This window comes from Sprattus sprattus (genome assembly GCF_963457725.1).
Source record: "Sprattus sprattus genome assembly, chromosome: 18".
Classification (NCBI taxonomy): Eukaryota; Metazoa; Chordata; class Actinopteri; order Clupeiformes; family Clupeidae; genus Sprattus; species Sprattus sprattus.
In genome coordinates, this window is record NC_137916.1 from 14,623,879 (window position 1) to 14,639,408 (window position 15,530).

Below are 15,530 nucleotides of genomic sequence, written 5' to 3' on the forward strand. Positions count from 1 at the left end.
CACAATAGCCTATAAATGCATGTGTCTTCTACTGAAATGAAATACTGCATTTACTTCCAAAAAATGGAATCCTTTTCATTTAATCCAAATTGTGAGATTTGAGTTACGTTCAGTCAGTACATTCCTGATGTGGAGGGCTACTGTAGGAGGTGGTGCTGAGACATAAACCACGCCTTCATCAGAGAGCATCCAAGGTGTCCATGGAAACCCTGGGCGTGCTTCCTAGTTTACTCCACGGCGCAATTTCGGGCATGCCGCTCGCGAGCAGAGGTGCGGGGCTTCTGCTCCAGCCCTTGGAACCTCGCTTTGGGTGAATGAATGCAAAGACGGATAGCAGCATTATGGCGGTGAGGGAGCGATTGTACCATGAATGACAAGTACCATAAGGCGGCTCGGGATGGCTACCTCGACCTGCTTAAAGAGGCCACACGGAAGGACCTCAACGCACCTGATGAAGATGGAATGACACCGACCTTATGGGCTGCCTATCACGGCAATTTGGAAGCCCTACGATTAATCGTTGGGAGAGGGTGAGTTACTATGTCAAGCGTATTTGTTGGAACCGCGGTGGAAGTTTTAGTTTTGGAGTTCCAGCATCCATTGTCGTTTATAGCCGTCACGAAAGTGGGAAAAGATGTAGCATGCGAGAGCCGAAGCCGCTCAGAGAACGCTTTGTCACTATGCATAGTATCGAATGTTAAACCTAAGATTACGTAATGAGGTGGTAGAACGTGTGCATCTTGTTACCCAGATTTAGGTCAGCTGCCATTTGATCACGTTTAGCTTGTGAGGTCTGAGCACATTTCATGGCTTGAGGACAAAAAACTTTTTATAGGTTATTTTATAGGCGCTATTTTTTAGGATCTCCTTTAAAACAAGGGAAGTTAGAACAGTAGAAAATGAAAACACACAAATTAAACTGTCACATAGTTCGTCCAAATTGAGAGGTTATGGTCAATGCCAAAAAGTTTGGAAGCTCAATTGAGTATGAATGAGTTGTACAAATGTGTATAGGCTGAAAAGATTATGTTCAGATATTAATGTGAACATGTTATCTTTTGTTTTTTTTCTGCACACTTTGTTATTTTTTTAGTTCAGTTGGGTTTGTTCTCCGTTCTAAGGGATTCTGAGCGCTTGCAGTATGGATACAAAGGCCTTGTTCAAAATCTTTCCGGCTGACCTGCTTTGCTTCCCCATGCTCATTATGCGAGTGGTTAATTGACAGAAGTTACCACTTTGCTCTGGCAGGCAAATTGGATGACCGGTCAGCTGATACAGCAATCTACAGAGAGGCATGCTGGCATCAATTCTGTCATTGTGCCTTGCTCACCACATCTAAATCCGCGATGTGCGTTGTAGATGTTTCATCTTTCTCGTCAGTAATAAGTTAAGAAAAATGCTTTAGTCTGTTCAGTCCCTGATACCACAAAGCTAGGGGATCACTGTCTTCCCACTGGGGTACAGCTTGCGGTCTGTTGGCCTTTTGCCTACCGGTTTTGGGTGGCCTGCTGTGAGTTAGACAAACGGCCTGCCGTTTCGCCACTTTTCAAATCCTTTTTTTTTTTTTACTCAATATTTCTTCATTCATTTTCACCAACCCTTAACATTTGTATGGTTGTTCATGTCATTTTTCCACTTGAGAACCTTTTAGTAGGGCTAACTCTACCATGAACCACTGTTTAGCGGCTGATATTTAAAATAAACTATGCCAAGGATATGATTTAGAAATTCCAGGAATTGCTAACAGTTTATGTTATTTCTTTATATCCACACCCAGTTACACTGAAGATGATGGTGGTCCGAGCGTGGACCAAAAGTAGTGCACCACCAGTTGGGTGCTTACCAAAATCTACCAGTGGACCGATATATGCTTGCTATCTGGGGTACTGTAACAGTAGCCTGGTATTTACCGATAAATGCTTGCTATCTGGGGTACTGTTACAGTAGCCTGGTATTTTATGCGACAGCAACCATGAGTGCTAACTAGACCCAGTTTTCATGTATGCAAGAAAGAAATGTGTCCTTGTCCGGCCTTGTGCACCTCCGTGTTTTACTAATGGAATGTACTATTATGACTTAAACAGGGGACAGATTCAAGCCAGCATCACACACGACAACGACACTGAAATTCTGTAAAGTAACCAGTAGTAGTATAACCGTTGTAGTAGTGAGAAAAGTCATGATGACCCATATCTACTGTCAACAATTCACAGAGATTTCCCACAGTTTTTTCCTACTCTCCATTGTTGTTGCAAATATAGCTATATTTAAATGAAGAAAACCAGGACATAATACATTGGGTATACCTACACTTATTGTAGTTAGATGACTTGTAACATGCCACTAGACTTGATATCTGAGCTGGTGCTTGGTACAAACACTTGTGATGTCTTTTTGGTTTCACCCATTCTAGATACAGTAGGCTAGGGCACCACATGCAACCAAAGTAGTTATCAGTAATGACAAAACAAGGCTATAAACAAATCAGCAAGCAGGAAGACACCATGGACATTTCTATACAGGAAACTCTGATGGCCTGTTTGAAACATGTTCAGATATCGGTTAGGACTTCTGAGCTGGTACAGCTAAACAAGCGGCAGCGAAAGTGTTAGAGTGAAAATTCACTCTAGTTACCTCAGGACTCCGGGGCTGCATATAAGTATATTTATTAGTCAAATAACAACAACAACAACAATTGCAATCGGGCTCACTCACAGCACAAGGCTGAAAGTGAAGCCCTGATAAACACATCACACAAGGGGTAAAGTTTAGCGTTCAGCAGGGATAACCACGTGGTGGATCTCTGACGTCCGAGGCTCCCTATATTGCAAGGATGGCAGTTTTGCACAAGGTCAGAAGAAGCTTATCACCTTTGGTCTAAACATGCTCTTGTACATATGCAGACTAATAGTCTAAGTAACACATATGCAGAAACACAGAAAAGCCATGTTCGTGCTTACATAAGCACATGATTTATACAAGGTATATATTAATACAAGACACTTGATTAATATATTCTGAAGTCATTACCAAATTATGTCCATCAGAAAGGAGGGCAGGAAATACAAATAAAAAGTCACTGGAGCCATCTATGACTTGGACATCCATTGAGTGAGAATATACAAGCAGGGGTGTTGCGTTCTGGCTATTATAAAACATGCAACTTTGAGAATATCTTACATATTATCTTCCATGATATATGGGAGTGATGTCCACAGTTCTTGATGGCCTCAGCCTCAATGCCTCCAACTTAATGTCAAAACAGACAATAAATCTTTTGCTTGGCCGTGTGCCAGCTTGTGCTCTGTAGACAATAACCTCCAGGCTTATGAGACGGATGGAAAGTACATGCCTGTGGGAACATCTTTTTGATTTTGGTAGTGAAAGGCTACACGCACTAGTGTTCCTTGTAAAACATGAACTTCATAGGAACACTCATGCATATTGCAGAAAGAGGAATTTGAATCAACTCTTGCTTAGAGTTGTGTTGTGCTGTGCAATATGTGCCAGATTGATTTAGAATGGTCAAACCCTATTAACTGTCCCCTCCGTGTTTAAGCTAAATTGATCTCGATATGCACTGTAATGTTCATTGGACCCTGTGCAATTAGCTGCAGCCTAATGTCACTGGAGTTTAGCACAACTGGACTGTTCTACGAAGCTCATATCAGTCCATACTAAGGAATGAGATCAATACTCCAACTTCGTTATGTAGCATTAGAGTCTGAACTGTACATGCTTTAGATTGATTCAGAAATTAAGGTTTGAGGGTCAGGTCTAAGAACATGAGTTAAATTGGATTCTAAATGAATGGAGGCGTTATGCTCTGCCGTCGGTCAGTGTAATTGATTGTCTTGTGCTCTACCCACCAGTATTTTTACAAGCCGGAACCTGATCTGCCATTGCATCCTATGTGAGCCTATAACTACCAGGGCTACATATACAAGGATGAATATATCCTTCTGCTCTGTACACTGTATATTTCTGCTGAGAGAATGCTAATATAAATCAGGTAGAAACAGTGCTTTTGAACGCTTTACAGTTGGGATGTACATGCAGAGCCATACATCCCTTTCACTTTTTTTTAAGAAACAGGAATAAAAGATAAAACGGTCTGACAATACTTCATCAGATATGAAGCCATTTATCATCTGCCAAGCGTGAGAATTCTCTGAACCAACATTTCAGGACATTTATTGCAGGCCATATTTATTGCTGTATAGACTGGAGACTGTCTGGTTATGTCATGGCCATTTTGTGTGAGAATACTTTAGGGCAGTTAATCACTTTAATCTTCACAGTAAACATTTGTTTTTTATGTAATCTATTTTCTGTTATGATAACTACAAAAGCAGTTTGTTGCAATTCAGGCTGATTTGTTGCAGTCTGTGGATGTGTGTTATAAGTCATTACACGTTTAAGAATATGAAAGAAAATGCAGACACTGATACATAAACATATTACTCCCTAAGTCACCCGATTGAATGGATATGTTAAAAGATGCAGGGAATAGGCTACTCAACTACTCAAGGTAAAAAAATCATAGCAATGCCAGTGAAATGTTCTGATCTTTGTGTTTTTTTTAGGTCCTCATGTTCCACTCATTATGTAAGTCAACTGTTTGCTTCACAGATGTTGGTGCTTGTGTTAGTGTTCATCTTACAGGGGAAGGGTGGTCTCTCCTCGCAGCAGGGTGTCCGTTTATTTATTTTTTTGTCTGGTAAAATGTATTTAAAAAGCAATGATAAATGAATCACTTGCCGTTCAAAATGCCCTGTTATAATGCTCCTACAAGTCATCAAATAAGACATTTGTGTTTAACCAAAGCAAACAAATCAATAATGGAACTTTATCTTATCTTTTGGCAACCTATGGCTACATTACAGCCTACAGATTCAATTATATGTGTTTGTAACATAGATTGTTATTGAAAGGCTGGTAAATGAAACTCTTTATGGACACAGCTAGAAAATAAAGTTGCAAGTAGCAATGAGTGGGCCCAGCAGTCCAGTGGGGCATAGTTGCCATGCAAACTTGACGCTCTCTGTCAAGGGCATTGCTGTAAGCACCACAGACAGTGAAAAGAGTAGACAGACCAACTCCATAGGGGTTTAAAGGAGAGCAGTGGAGGAGGATTACGGGCTACTGTTGGGCCTCTCGCTGACTGTTTGTCTACTGCAGCAATAAGGCCTAATTTGGTGACGTACGGAAAAGGAAGAAACAGTCACGTTAGTTAGGGATAGCCTATACTTAAAACGAGTGAGTTTTATTTCACAGCTTGATGTAAGCCTAGTTGTTGATCTGTAAGTTAAACTTAAAAGAACATTCGCAATTGATTTTGGACTAAGATGTCATTTCGTCAGGATAGTATAGTAGCATGGAATCTGAGCGTTTAACATGTTTCCCTCTACTAAGTTTTAAGTTTACTTTTCAGAATAGTTCTGTTCATAGCTAAAATGTAATTTTATCTTACATAAATGGCTACATAGCTCACTTGCCGAAACACAATCCAGCAAAATGTCGCTGATGGCCGAATGCGTTTTTCAGATTCCCAGAGAACCTCTTTCCTGTGTGATGGGTGTCACAGGTTTTAGCAAGTTTGGTGTCCATTCATGAAACAGTTGCTGAGATACGATCTCACTTCCTGTTTGGCAGCTTTAATTGATTTTCATCTAAAAGACAACAAATATCTTTTATGAGGCCTGTGAAAATGTTCAATAAATTCCAATATGGCGACCAATTTGGTTAACATAAGTTGCTCAGCCTCCCACAGTAGTACCAGACATAAGATTTGTTTTTTAACGCACAGACCCTAACACTTATTAGCCAAAACATATTTTTGCCTATTGCAGTGTCTGGTGCTTGTTGCCTGTCTGGTTTTGATCAAAGGGTGGCTGAGGTATGACCCCACTTCTGCCAATTTCGACTGAATGTGATTGGGCAAACGCTTTTGAAAACCAAGAAGCCACCTTTGTTGGGCCTGGTCTCAAGATGATAGGCATTTTGGTTAGGATTGGGCAAAATTTGTGGCCTGTGAACATCCTATGACATTTTTTATAAAATCCAATATGGCAGAATTTGACATCATCATTAAATTTGGTTTAATCCAAAAAAATCCAATGGTACATGATTTTTGAAAATTGAGGTGCAGTTATGAAACTTACTACTTTTTTACCATAGTGTTCTACGGGTTGCCATAGACTCCAGGGGCAGAAGAAGTGGAAAATTACGATGATAAAGGTAGAAACACAATGATCCTACAAAAAAATCTTAGTGGAAATCCTGATGTGTGCAGATGTTTATTACTCTGGCCCAGGTGTTGATCTCTTTTGAGCAGATGTTGGGTTCTCCTGCCGATGCTGGCCTCTGTAACATTGTGGCAGACAGCTCTCTCTTCTATGAATCGAAGCGCTCAGGGCTCCCCATCAATAATGCACCACTGGCCTCTAAAGCTTCACCCGCGGCACATGAAATATTGATCACTCCTGTTGGAGGAGTAAGGCTCCAGCATTCTAAAGCTTAACATGGATCCTATTTATAGATTAAGAAGGGATGAGTAGACTTCAGTGATGCCGAAGGAGGTGTTTAAGTAGGTGTATGTATGAGCGTATGTGTTAGTATTAATGTGCAATGGGGGATGTTTGTGGATATGCATGCATTGGTGGGTGTTGTGGTCAGAATGAGAAGTTAGGTGTCAAGCTGTGGTTGTATGAGCCCGGGAATTCAGTGATATTGTGCTGTTCACTGGTGCAACTCTAGTGGTATTTCCTGTAATTGGATACTGACTTCACATTTGTGATGAGGGGATCAGGTTATGCACCTGTGTGAGATGAGCAGGTCGGCGGTGACCTTAGGGACGGGCCTGTTGGATATAGGGAACAGCAGGAGGAAAGGTGTGTGTGTGTGTGTGTGTGTGTGTGTGTGTGTGTGTGTGTGTGTGTGTGTGTGTGTGTGTGTGTGTGTGTGTGTGTGTGTGTGTGTGTGTGTGTGTGTGTGTGTGTGTGCCTTAGGAAAGTTGTCACTGATGAGGAAGAATGAGGTTAGTTGGAGTTTAAAGGGATTTTGAATCATTGAGGTGCCATGCTAGTGTGTACATGTCCTGTTGTAAAACATCATTTACAGAATCTTTGACACAGAGAAATCCAAACAACCATGTCATTCACCATTCACCACTGTGCCCTCATGCATGGCTTGTGCATGATTGAGATTAATTATTTACAGTTGTTTGGCTGTATTGGTGTACATGTATGCATAATTACATCACAATGAAACCCTTTATTGAGATGAATGACCAACTGAATGAGACCATTGTCCTGTCTGGGGGTTTGCACAAATGATAAAGATGTCCTTCACCATCAGAAAGGAATGTGCAGTCCCACCAGGATTTTGCGATTTTGCGCTTTCACAAATTATATCAAATTCAAGGATTTCTTGTAATTGCAATTTTTTCTTATAACCGCGATGTATACATATAGTCATGAAATTCTTGCATTATTTACAATTGATTTTAATTTAACTCAGGATCAGAACTTAGAATTCCAGCAGCAAACTCAGTTACTCTTGGCAGCAACAATCACAACTGTTGACATATATGATCTCATACGTCAGACGTTATGCGTGATGTTCTGTATAAATATTGCTGTGCAAATAAAGTCTTTCTCTTTCCGGTCTACCACTTACCGATTGTAGGAGCGTGAATTATTTCCTCCGTATATTACATAAATGTACCCTACCGTAGCCTAGTGAGAATGGCTACGCCAACAGGTTATGGGCCCAGGTCACGAGATGGAAGTAGGTGGAGTAGATTGTGTTTCGACGGAGATGAGAAGAAGTACGAAATTTGGGAGACGAAGTTTTTGGGCCACATGCGCCTACTAGGACTGAAGGATACCCTCCTCAACGAGCCTGGCTCCGACGATGAGGAAGACGACGTCGAGGACGACATAAAGAAAAATGAAGAGGTATATGCAGAAATGATACAGTTCTTGGACGATAAAAGCCTGTCGTTAATAATGAGAGATGCTACAGACAACGGAAGAAAAGCTTTCAAGATACTGAGAGACTACTACGCAGGTAAAGGCAAACCAAGAATAATTAGCCTGTAGGCCTACACGGAGCTAACGTCTTTGCAAAAGAGTACAGATGAAAGTGTGACGGACTACATAATTAGGGCCGAAGCAACAGTTACAGCACTTCGAAATGCTGAAGAAAGACTGAGTGATGGACTTTTGATTGCCATGATTTTGAAGGGATTGCCGGAATCATTCAAACCGTTCGTTATCCACGTTACGCAAACGGACGAGAATCTAGTTTTTGCTGAATTCAAGACAAAATTGAGAAGTTTTGAAGACACTGAAAAATATCGTGCTAGCTCGGAAGACAACGTCATGAGGGCGAGTGCTACAGTTCGGGGGAGAGAGATCGCTGCAGGCCGCGACATTGTCTGTTACAATTGCGGAGTGAAGGGACACAAAGCACAGGCATGCCCGAACGAACGCCAGAGAAAGCAATGGTGTGGATACTGCAAAAGTTCGACACACACAGATGCACTTTGCAGACGGAAAAGAAATGACAACGTCAAACAAGTTGCTGATGAGGAACAGAGTGGAGAAAATGAATATGCTTTCAAGGCGGGCGACTTCCAGGAACGTGGATGGAACCTCAAAGGGCTGATGGTCGACACGGGAGCAACGTCGCATATCGTTACGGATATCGGGAAGTTTAAGAAGTTTGACAACACGTTCCAGTCTGAGAAGCACTTCATCGAATTGGCTGACGGCACCAGGGCAAACGGTGTGGCTCTCAAGAGAGGCGACGCGGAGGTGAACCTGGTGAACCGCCAGGGAAAGCGAGTGAAGGCTACACTGAAGAATGCGCTCTTCATCCCGACATATCCTCAGGACATTTTCTCGGTAAAAGCAGCGACGACCAACGGAGCCTCTGTTCGGTTCAAGCAAGGAGAAGACGAACTCATCCACGAAAGCGGTACAAGGTTTGACATTAAAGAACACAATAGACTTTATTACTTGGACACTGTTAGTGATGAAAGTGAAGAAGGTTGTGATTCTTGTAATGGATGTTTTGATATTCAAACTTGGCACGAAATACTAGGGCACTGCAATTACGATGATGTTTCCAGATTGCAAGATGTAGTAGAGGGGATGCAGATTAAGGGCAAATTTGATAAATCAAAACAGAATTGTGAGATATGCACACAGGGTAAATTCGTCCAGAGCAGAAGCAGAGAACCAGACGCTCGTGCAAGAGCAGCACTTGAGCTTGTACACACTGACTTGGCTGGTCCTATTGACCCAGTAGCAAAAGAGGGATTCAGGTATACTTTAGCTTTTACAGATGATTATTCAGGTACAGTGTCTGTGTATTTCCTGAAAGCTAAGAGTGATACTGCGAAAGCAACAGAGAGATATCTTGCTGATGTAACCCCTTATGGGAGTGTGAAGTGCATTAGGTCAGATAATGGCACAGAGTTCACAGGACAGGAGTTTCAGTCTTTGCTAACCAAGCATAGCATTAGACACGAATTCTCAGCACCATATTCGCCACATCAAAATGGCACGGCAGAGAGGAATTGGCGCACACTATTTGACATGGCGAGATGCATGTTGATTGAGAGTAATCTACCGAAGGAGTTGTGGACGTATGCTGTAATGACTGCTGCAGTGATTCGTAACAGATGCTACTGTAACAGAACAAAGCAAACGCCATACTTCATGCTTACAGGCAAGAAACCAAACTTGTCTAGATTGAGAGTATTTGGATCTGTCTGCTACACATACAAGCATGACAAGAAGAAGTTAGACTCGAGGTGTGAGAAGGGAGTTTTCATAGGATATGACAAGTATAGCCCTGCATATCTAGTGTACTACCCTGACACTAAGAAGGTATCGAAACACCGGCTGGTGAGATTTGTCACAAAGAATGTTGTGGAGAAAGAAACCCAAACCGATCTAATGATTGACGATGACTTTGTGGAGAAGAGATATGTGTCACCCAGATTAACTGAAACTGTAACGGCACAGAATCAAGGGAATGTGAATATATCTCAGGGAACTTTTGATAGGCCTGATTCTACAGATACAGCTCAGATTGAGAGAGGTGAGCCTCGTTATCCTCAAAGAGACAGGAGATCCCCACAGTACCTCTCTGAGTATGTTACTGATGTGAAGTCTAATGACCAGGTGTCAATTAACATTGACTACTGCTATAGAATGTGTGATGCACCGCAAACATTCAAAGAAGCTATGAGCTCACCTAAGGCAGAGATTTGGGCTAAAGCTATGAATGAGGAAATGGATTCTCTTAGAGAAAACAACACATTCACACTGACTACCCTACCAGAGGGCAAACAAGAAGTGGGAGGTAGATGGGTCTATGCTATCAAAACTAATGCAGATCAGTCAGAAACCTACAAGGCCAGATATGTTGCCAAAGGTTACAATCAGGTGATGGGAGTAGATTACAAGGAGACTTTCTCTCCAACTGCTAATCTAACTTCGATACGTGTACTGATGCAAATGGCCGCACAATATGATCTTGATTTACACCAGATGGATGTTAAGACCGCATATTTGCATGCACCTATTGATTGCGAGGTGTATATGGGGCAACCAGAGGGATTCGAGGTGAAGTCTGACACAGGTAAAAATCTAGTCTGCAGACTAAACAAGTCACTTTATGGTCTAAAGCAATCCGGTAGAAACTGGAACAAGATGCTGAGTGATTATTTGATTGGAAATGATTTTGTGCAAAACCCTGCAGATCACTGTGTCTACACTAAACAAATTGGAAAAGAAAGAGCAATAGTGGTAATTTGGGTTGATGATCTAGTTATTGCTGCTAGTAATGATGATTTGTTGAGTGATGTTAAGAAGACACTTGCTCTGAAATTTAAGATGAAAGATCTGGGAAAACTAAAACATTTCCTAGGGATGGAATTTGATCAGAATGACGGAGTTATAAAAATGAGTCAGAAAAGGTACATATCCAAAGTACTGGAAAGATTTGGCATGACAGATTGTAAGCCTAGGTCAACCCCATGTGAACAGAAAATGGAGTACAACAGTGATGCTGACCCTGTTGATGCTAAAACTTACCGTGAGATGGTAGGAAGTCTGATTTACATAATGACATGTACCAGGCCTGATTTAAGTTGGATTGTGAGTAAGTTATCACAGTATTTGTCAGAACCAAATGAACAACACTGGATAACAGCTAAGCATGTGATGAGGTATCTGAAAGGCACAATTGATCATGAGTTATGTTACAGGAAAAGTGAGGCAAATCTAAAACTTGTGGCATACAGTGATTCTGATTGGGCTGCTGATATAAATGACAGACGAAGCACTACGGGATACTGCTTTAGTCTAACTGATGATGGTCCACTGATTTCGTGGAAGTCTAAAAAGCAGGCCACAGTTGCCTTATCAACATGTGAGGCTGAATACATGGCGCTGGCTGTTACCACGCAAGAGAGCCTCTATCTTGTACAGTTAATGAGTGGAATGGATAATGATTGTCAGTATGTACCAGTTAAAATCTTTGAGGACAATCAAGGTGCAATTGCTCTGTCCAAAGACCCAGTTTGCCGCCAAAGATGCAAACACATTGATATAAGGTACCATTTTATTCGTTCTGCAGTAACTGATGGGAAAATATTGATTGAGTACTGTCCTACAGTTGATATGGTGGCAGATGTCATGACAAAGCCAATGACAAAGTTCAAGGTGGAGAGATTTATGACATTTATGTTTGGTATGTAAAAAGGTTAAACTCAATCAAAATAAAGAAATTATAGAGATGGAGTGTCTCTGTTATACAGTATACTAATACAGAATCCTGTGTATTAAAGTGTTGTGATATTTGTAAGTTTATGATGTTAAGAGTATGTGATCAAGTGGGAGTGTTGACATATATGATCTCATACGTCAGACGTTATGCGTGATGTTCTGTATAAATATTGCTGTGCAAATAAAGTCTTTCTCTTTCCGGTCTACCACTTACCGATTGTAGGAGCGTGAATTATTTCCTCCGTATATTACATAAATGTACCCTACCGTAGCCTAGTGAGAATGGCTACGCCAACAACAACAAACCCTTGCAAGATCCCGGAAAGGATGGTATTCACCCAGAACAATCAAACAAATTGCCAGTGGGAAACTCAGATTCTATCTGGGAAATTTGATTAGATAAAACAGCAAAAACAGACAGCTTAGGCCCAATTTATACACAGGTTTTCGCGATGTCGGCGACATCTGCGCGACATCTGCACGTAGATGTCGGGGCGCATTTACACACACCACAGGAAGTTTCTCAGTTTGCCTCTGTTGATAGCGATGTTGCCTAGCAACACTGTCTGTAATATGCCTAACAGATGTCGGGTCGCGTTTACACGCACTTTGAAGATGTCGGGGACTCCCTATGGGCTGTCGGGCGAATGGTACGGGGATGTCGGCTGAAATTCGGCCGACATCGGCACACCGACAGTTAAATTTGCGTTTAGACGCTAAATAAAGCTGTCGGTGTGCCTGTGCCGACATCGCGAAAACCTGTGTGTAAATTGGGCCTTAGTCTAGTAAAATAACTGAATTTAAATTCTGCTACTTCACTAATGGTTCTTTGCCTTTTTATTCTTACCAGAGGGAACCCTGATAAGTGTGACATATGGGGAAATACACCACTCCACCTGGCCGCTGCCAATGGCCACCAGAACTGCCTGTCCTTCTTGGTGTCGTTTGGTGCCAACATTTGGTGCCTGGACAACGACTACCACACACCCCTGGACATGGCTGCCACCAAGACCCACATGGACTGTGTGCGTTACCTGGATTCCATTGCTGCCAAGCAGTCGGCCCTCAACCCCAAACTGGTGGGCAAGCTGAAGAACCGGGCGTTCCACGATGCGGAACGACGGATCAAGGACTGTGTTAAGATGCAGAGGAAGCACCACCGGCGCATGGAGCGGAAGTTCCAGAAGGAGGCGCCGGAGGCTTCGGTGTCGGATGCCATGAGCTTCTCCAGCTACACCGGCAGCAGCGCCAGTCGGATACTCTTCAACACTGCCACAATTAGTGTGCCATACTCCCAGGTGTGTGAGACCCTGACAAACAAACACAGGTCACCATATTCACCCATTTCACCCATCAAAAACACAAACAAGCCCATCTATACACTCAACTAGTGTATTACAAAGTATTATTCACATATTATTCACAGAGTCTTTGGAGTGCCTTGTTTGGAAAATGGGTGCTTCTAACTGCTGTTGAGGTGTAACTGTCAAGCCATGTCTGCAGACTCTTGTTGTGTGTTCAATACAGACTGCACAAGATTTTGCCTGAGAAGTGGGTCTGGCAAAGATTGCACAGCATTTCACTACAGCATTCTCAGGATATCTGAGACCAATCACAAACTGGCTTTTGGCTACCTGGCGCGCTATTGGCAAATTTAAAATAACCACGTCTACGTAACAAAAGCGAAACCAAAAAGAAAAGCACAGCAAACTATATACTGCTCTCGCGGCTGTCTTGGATGATTTCAAAGGCAAGTTTTCTTTGAAAATAGAACAGAACCTGCTCTGGAACAATTCATACAGAAAAAAGATGTGTTTGCTTTATTACCGATCGTTGTATCGTTGTATAGTATCGTTGGTCTGATTGGTTAAAGGCGTGTCCAATTACGTGAGTGAAGTGGACCTCCATTTAGTACTTCGCCAGACTAACTGAGCAAATGAAATGCAGTGAAGGGGCGGGGAATTCCCAGACAAGGACAAGCATCTTTTAGTGGACAAACTGGATGTTCATGCCTTGAGCATGTTTTAGTGTTCATGCCATGGTGTCGTATTTTAAGAGTAGACCCATCAACGCTATGAATTGGAAGCTCTTTCTGATCTTGTCTCTCTTCTCAGGCTACTCTTCATGCCACAACCCGGGGTAAAACCAAGATCCAGAAGAAGCTTGAGAAAAAGAAGCAGGGTGATGGGACATTTAAGATCTATGAGGACGGCCGCAAGAGCGTTCGCTCTCTGTCCGGACTCCAGCTGGGTAACGACGTCATGTTCCTGAAGCAGGGCACGTACGTGAACCCCAGTAACCGCTCTCGCCGAAACGTTCGCCACATGTTCCCCTCTGACAACGAGGACTCAATCTCTCGTGCCATCAGCGAGCCGGACCTGCACGGGCCCTACGTGGACCACTCAGAGGTCAGCACCGACTCCGGCCACGACTCGCTCTTCAACCGGCCCGGCCTGGGCACCATGGTGTTCCGACGCAACTACGTAAGTGGGGGCCTGTTTGACATCGGGGTGCGCGATGAGGGCAGCCTGGCGGGCCTGGAGGAGGCGACGACCAAAGTGCGCCTGCGTAGCCGCCTGCAGAGGTCGCCCAGCGTGGGCGAGGACAGCATCGGCAGTGCCCGCAGCCTGCAGCAGCGCAACATGGAGGATCTGCCCTGGGACGAGGTGGAACTGGGCCTGGACGATGACGACGAGCAGGAGAGCAACCCCTTGGAGGTGTTCCTGGCTGCCCAGCACATGAACGAGTTCATCCCCATCCTCCGACGGGAGAAGATCGACCTGGAGGCTCTGCTGCTCTGCGCCGATCACGACCTGAAGGGCATCCACATACCTCTGGGGCCCCGGAAGAAGATGATGGACGCCTGCAAGAGACGTTTAGAGACCATTGAGGACCCAGAGGCCATGGAGGACACAGCACTGTGAGTGAAGACACATAAGTCACACTTGATTTGAAAATACTTTCTGTCACCCTGTCTTCAGCCTTACCTTTGTTATCTTACATCATCATTCAAAACCTCATCTCAATATCAGCTTTGAGGTACATCAGATCTGCTGCTTCCAGTGTATGCAACTGCAACAATATGAAAGTATCTATGTGAAACTGTTATATGTATAAAACATTATGCATCTTTAAAAGATGTTTTGTATTCAGAGTGTAGTGAATGAAAAATATGTAGATTAATCCTTGCACGGCACTGCCTTCGTTGGCTAGTTACCTTTGATCACATTTATTATAATTGAAGGACAGTTTTCTGGGATTTTCAGGGTCTGTATAATTCTTCCGCATACCATTTTCAGCTGTTGGAATGAAAGGAGAGTTATGTAACATATGAACAAATTAAATTAACTGTGCAATATCCAGGTCACGGTGGTGAATAGTTGAGGCATTTATTAGGTATGTCCAGATAATTTATGAGTGATGAAATCCTGATTTTCTTAAATACAATAAATTGCATAGTTCTATTTCGTTTCTACTGACCGCCAGAGGCGGTGCTTTAAGCACTGGATGTCATTCACGTTTACGTGTAGTTCGAGTATTTGTATCAACAAAATCACCTGTGACCTGGGTGACGTATGCCTTCGCCCCTGTACTAAAGGCATGCTCCCCCAGGTCACGACCCTTAATTCTTCTCGCGTCAGGTGAGTTGGTGAGTATGTTCACTCCACAGGTGAGTGTAATCATGCTAATCGTTGGTAGTCTTGCAACCTTCGGGTAGAGCTG

The 15,530-nt window shown here is 42.9% G+C and overlaps 1 protein-coding gene across 1 annotated transcript; it reads left to right on the forward strand.

The window, feature by feature from the left end:
• Positions 1 to 366: 366 nt before the first annotated feature.
• On the forward strand, positions 367 to 14,731 carry ush1ga (Usher syndrome 1Ga (autosomal recessive); the record flags this gene model as incomplete). The annotated part of the gene is made up of 3 exons (XM_080856387.1): positions 367 to 530; positions 12,658 to 13,105; positions 13,922 to 14,731. The coding sequence occupies 3 exons, from the start codon at positions 367 to 369 to the stop codon at positions 14,729 to 14,731; spliced, it is 1,422 nt and encodes a 473-aa protein (XP_080712513.1).
• Positions 14,732 to 15,530: the final 799 nt, after the last annotated feature.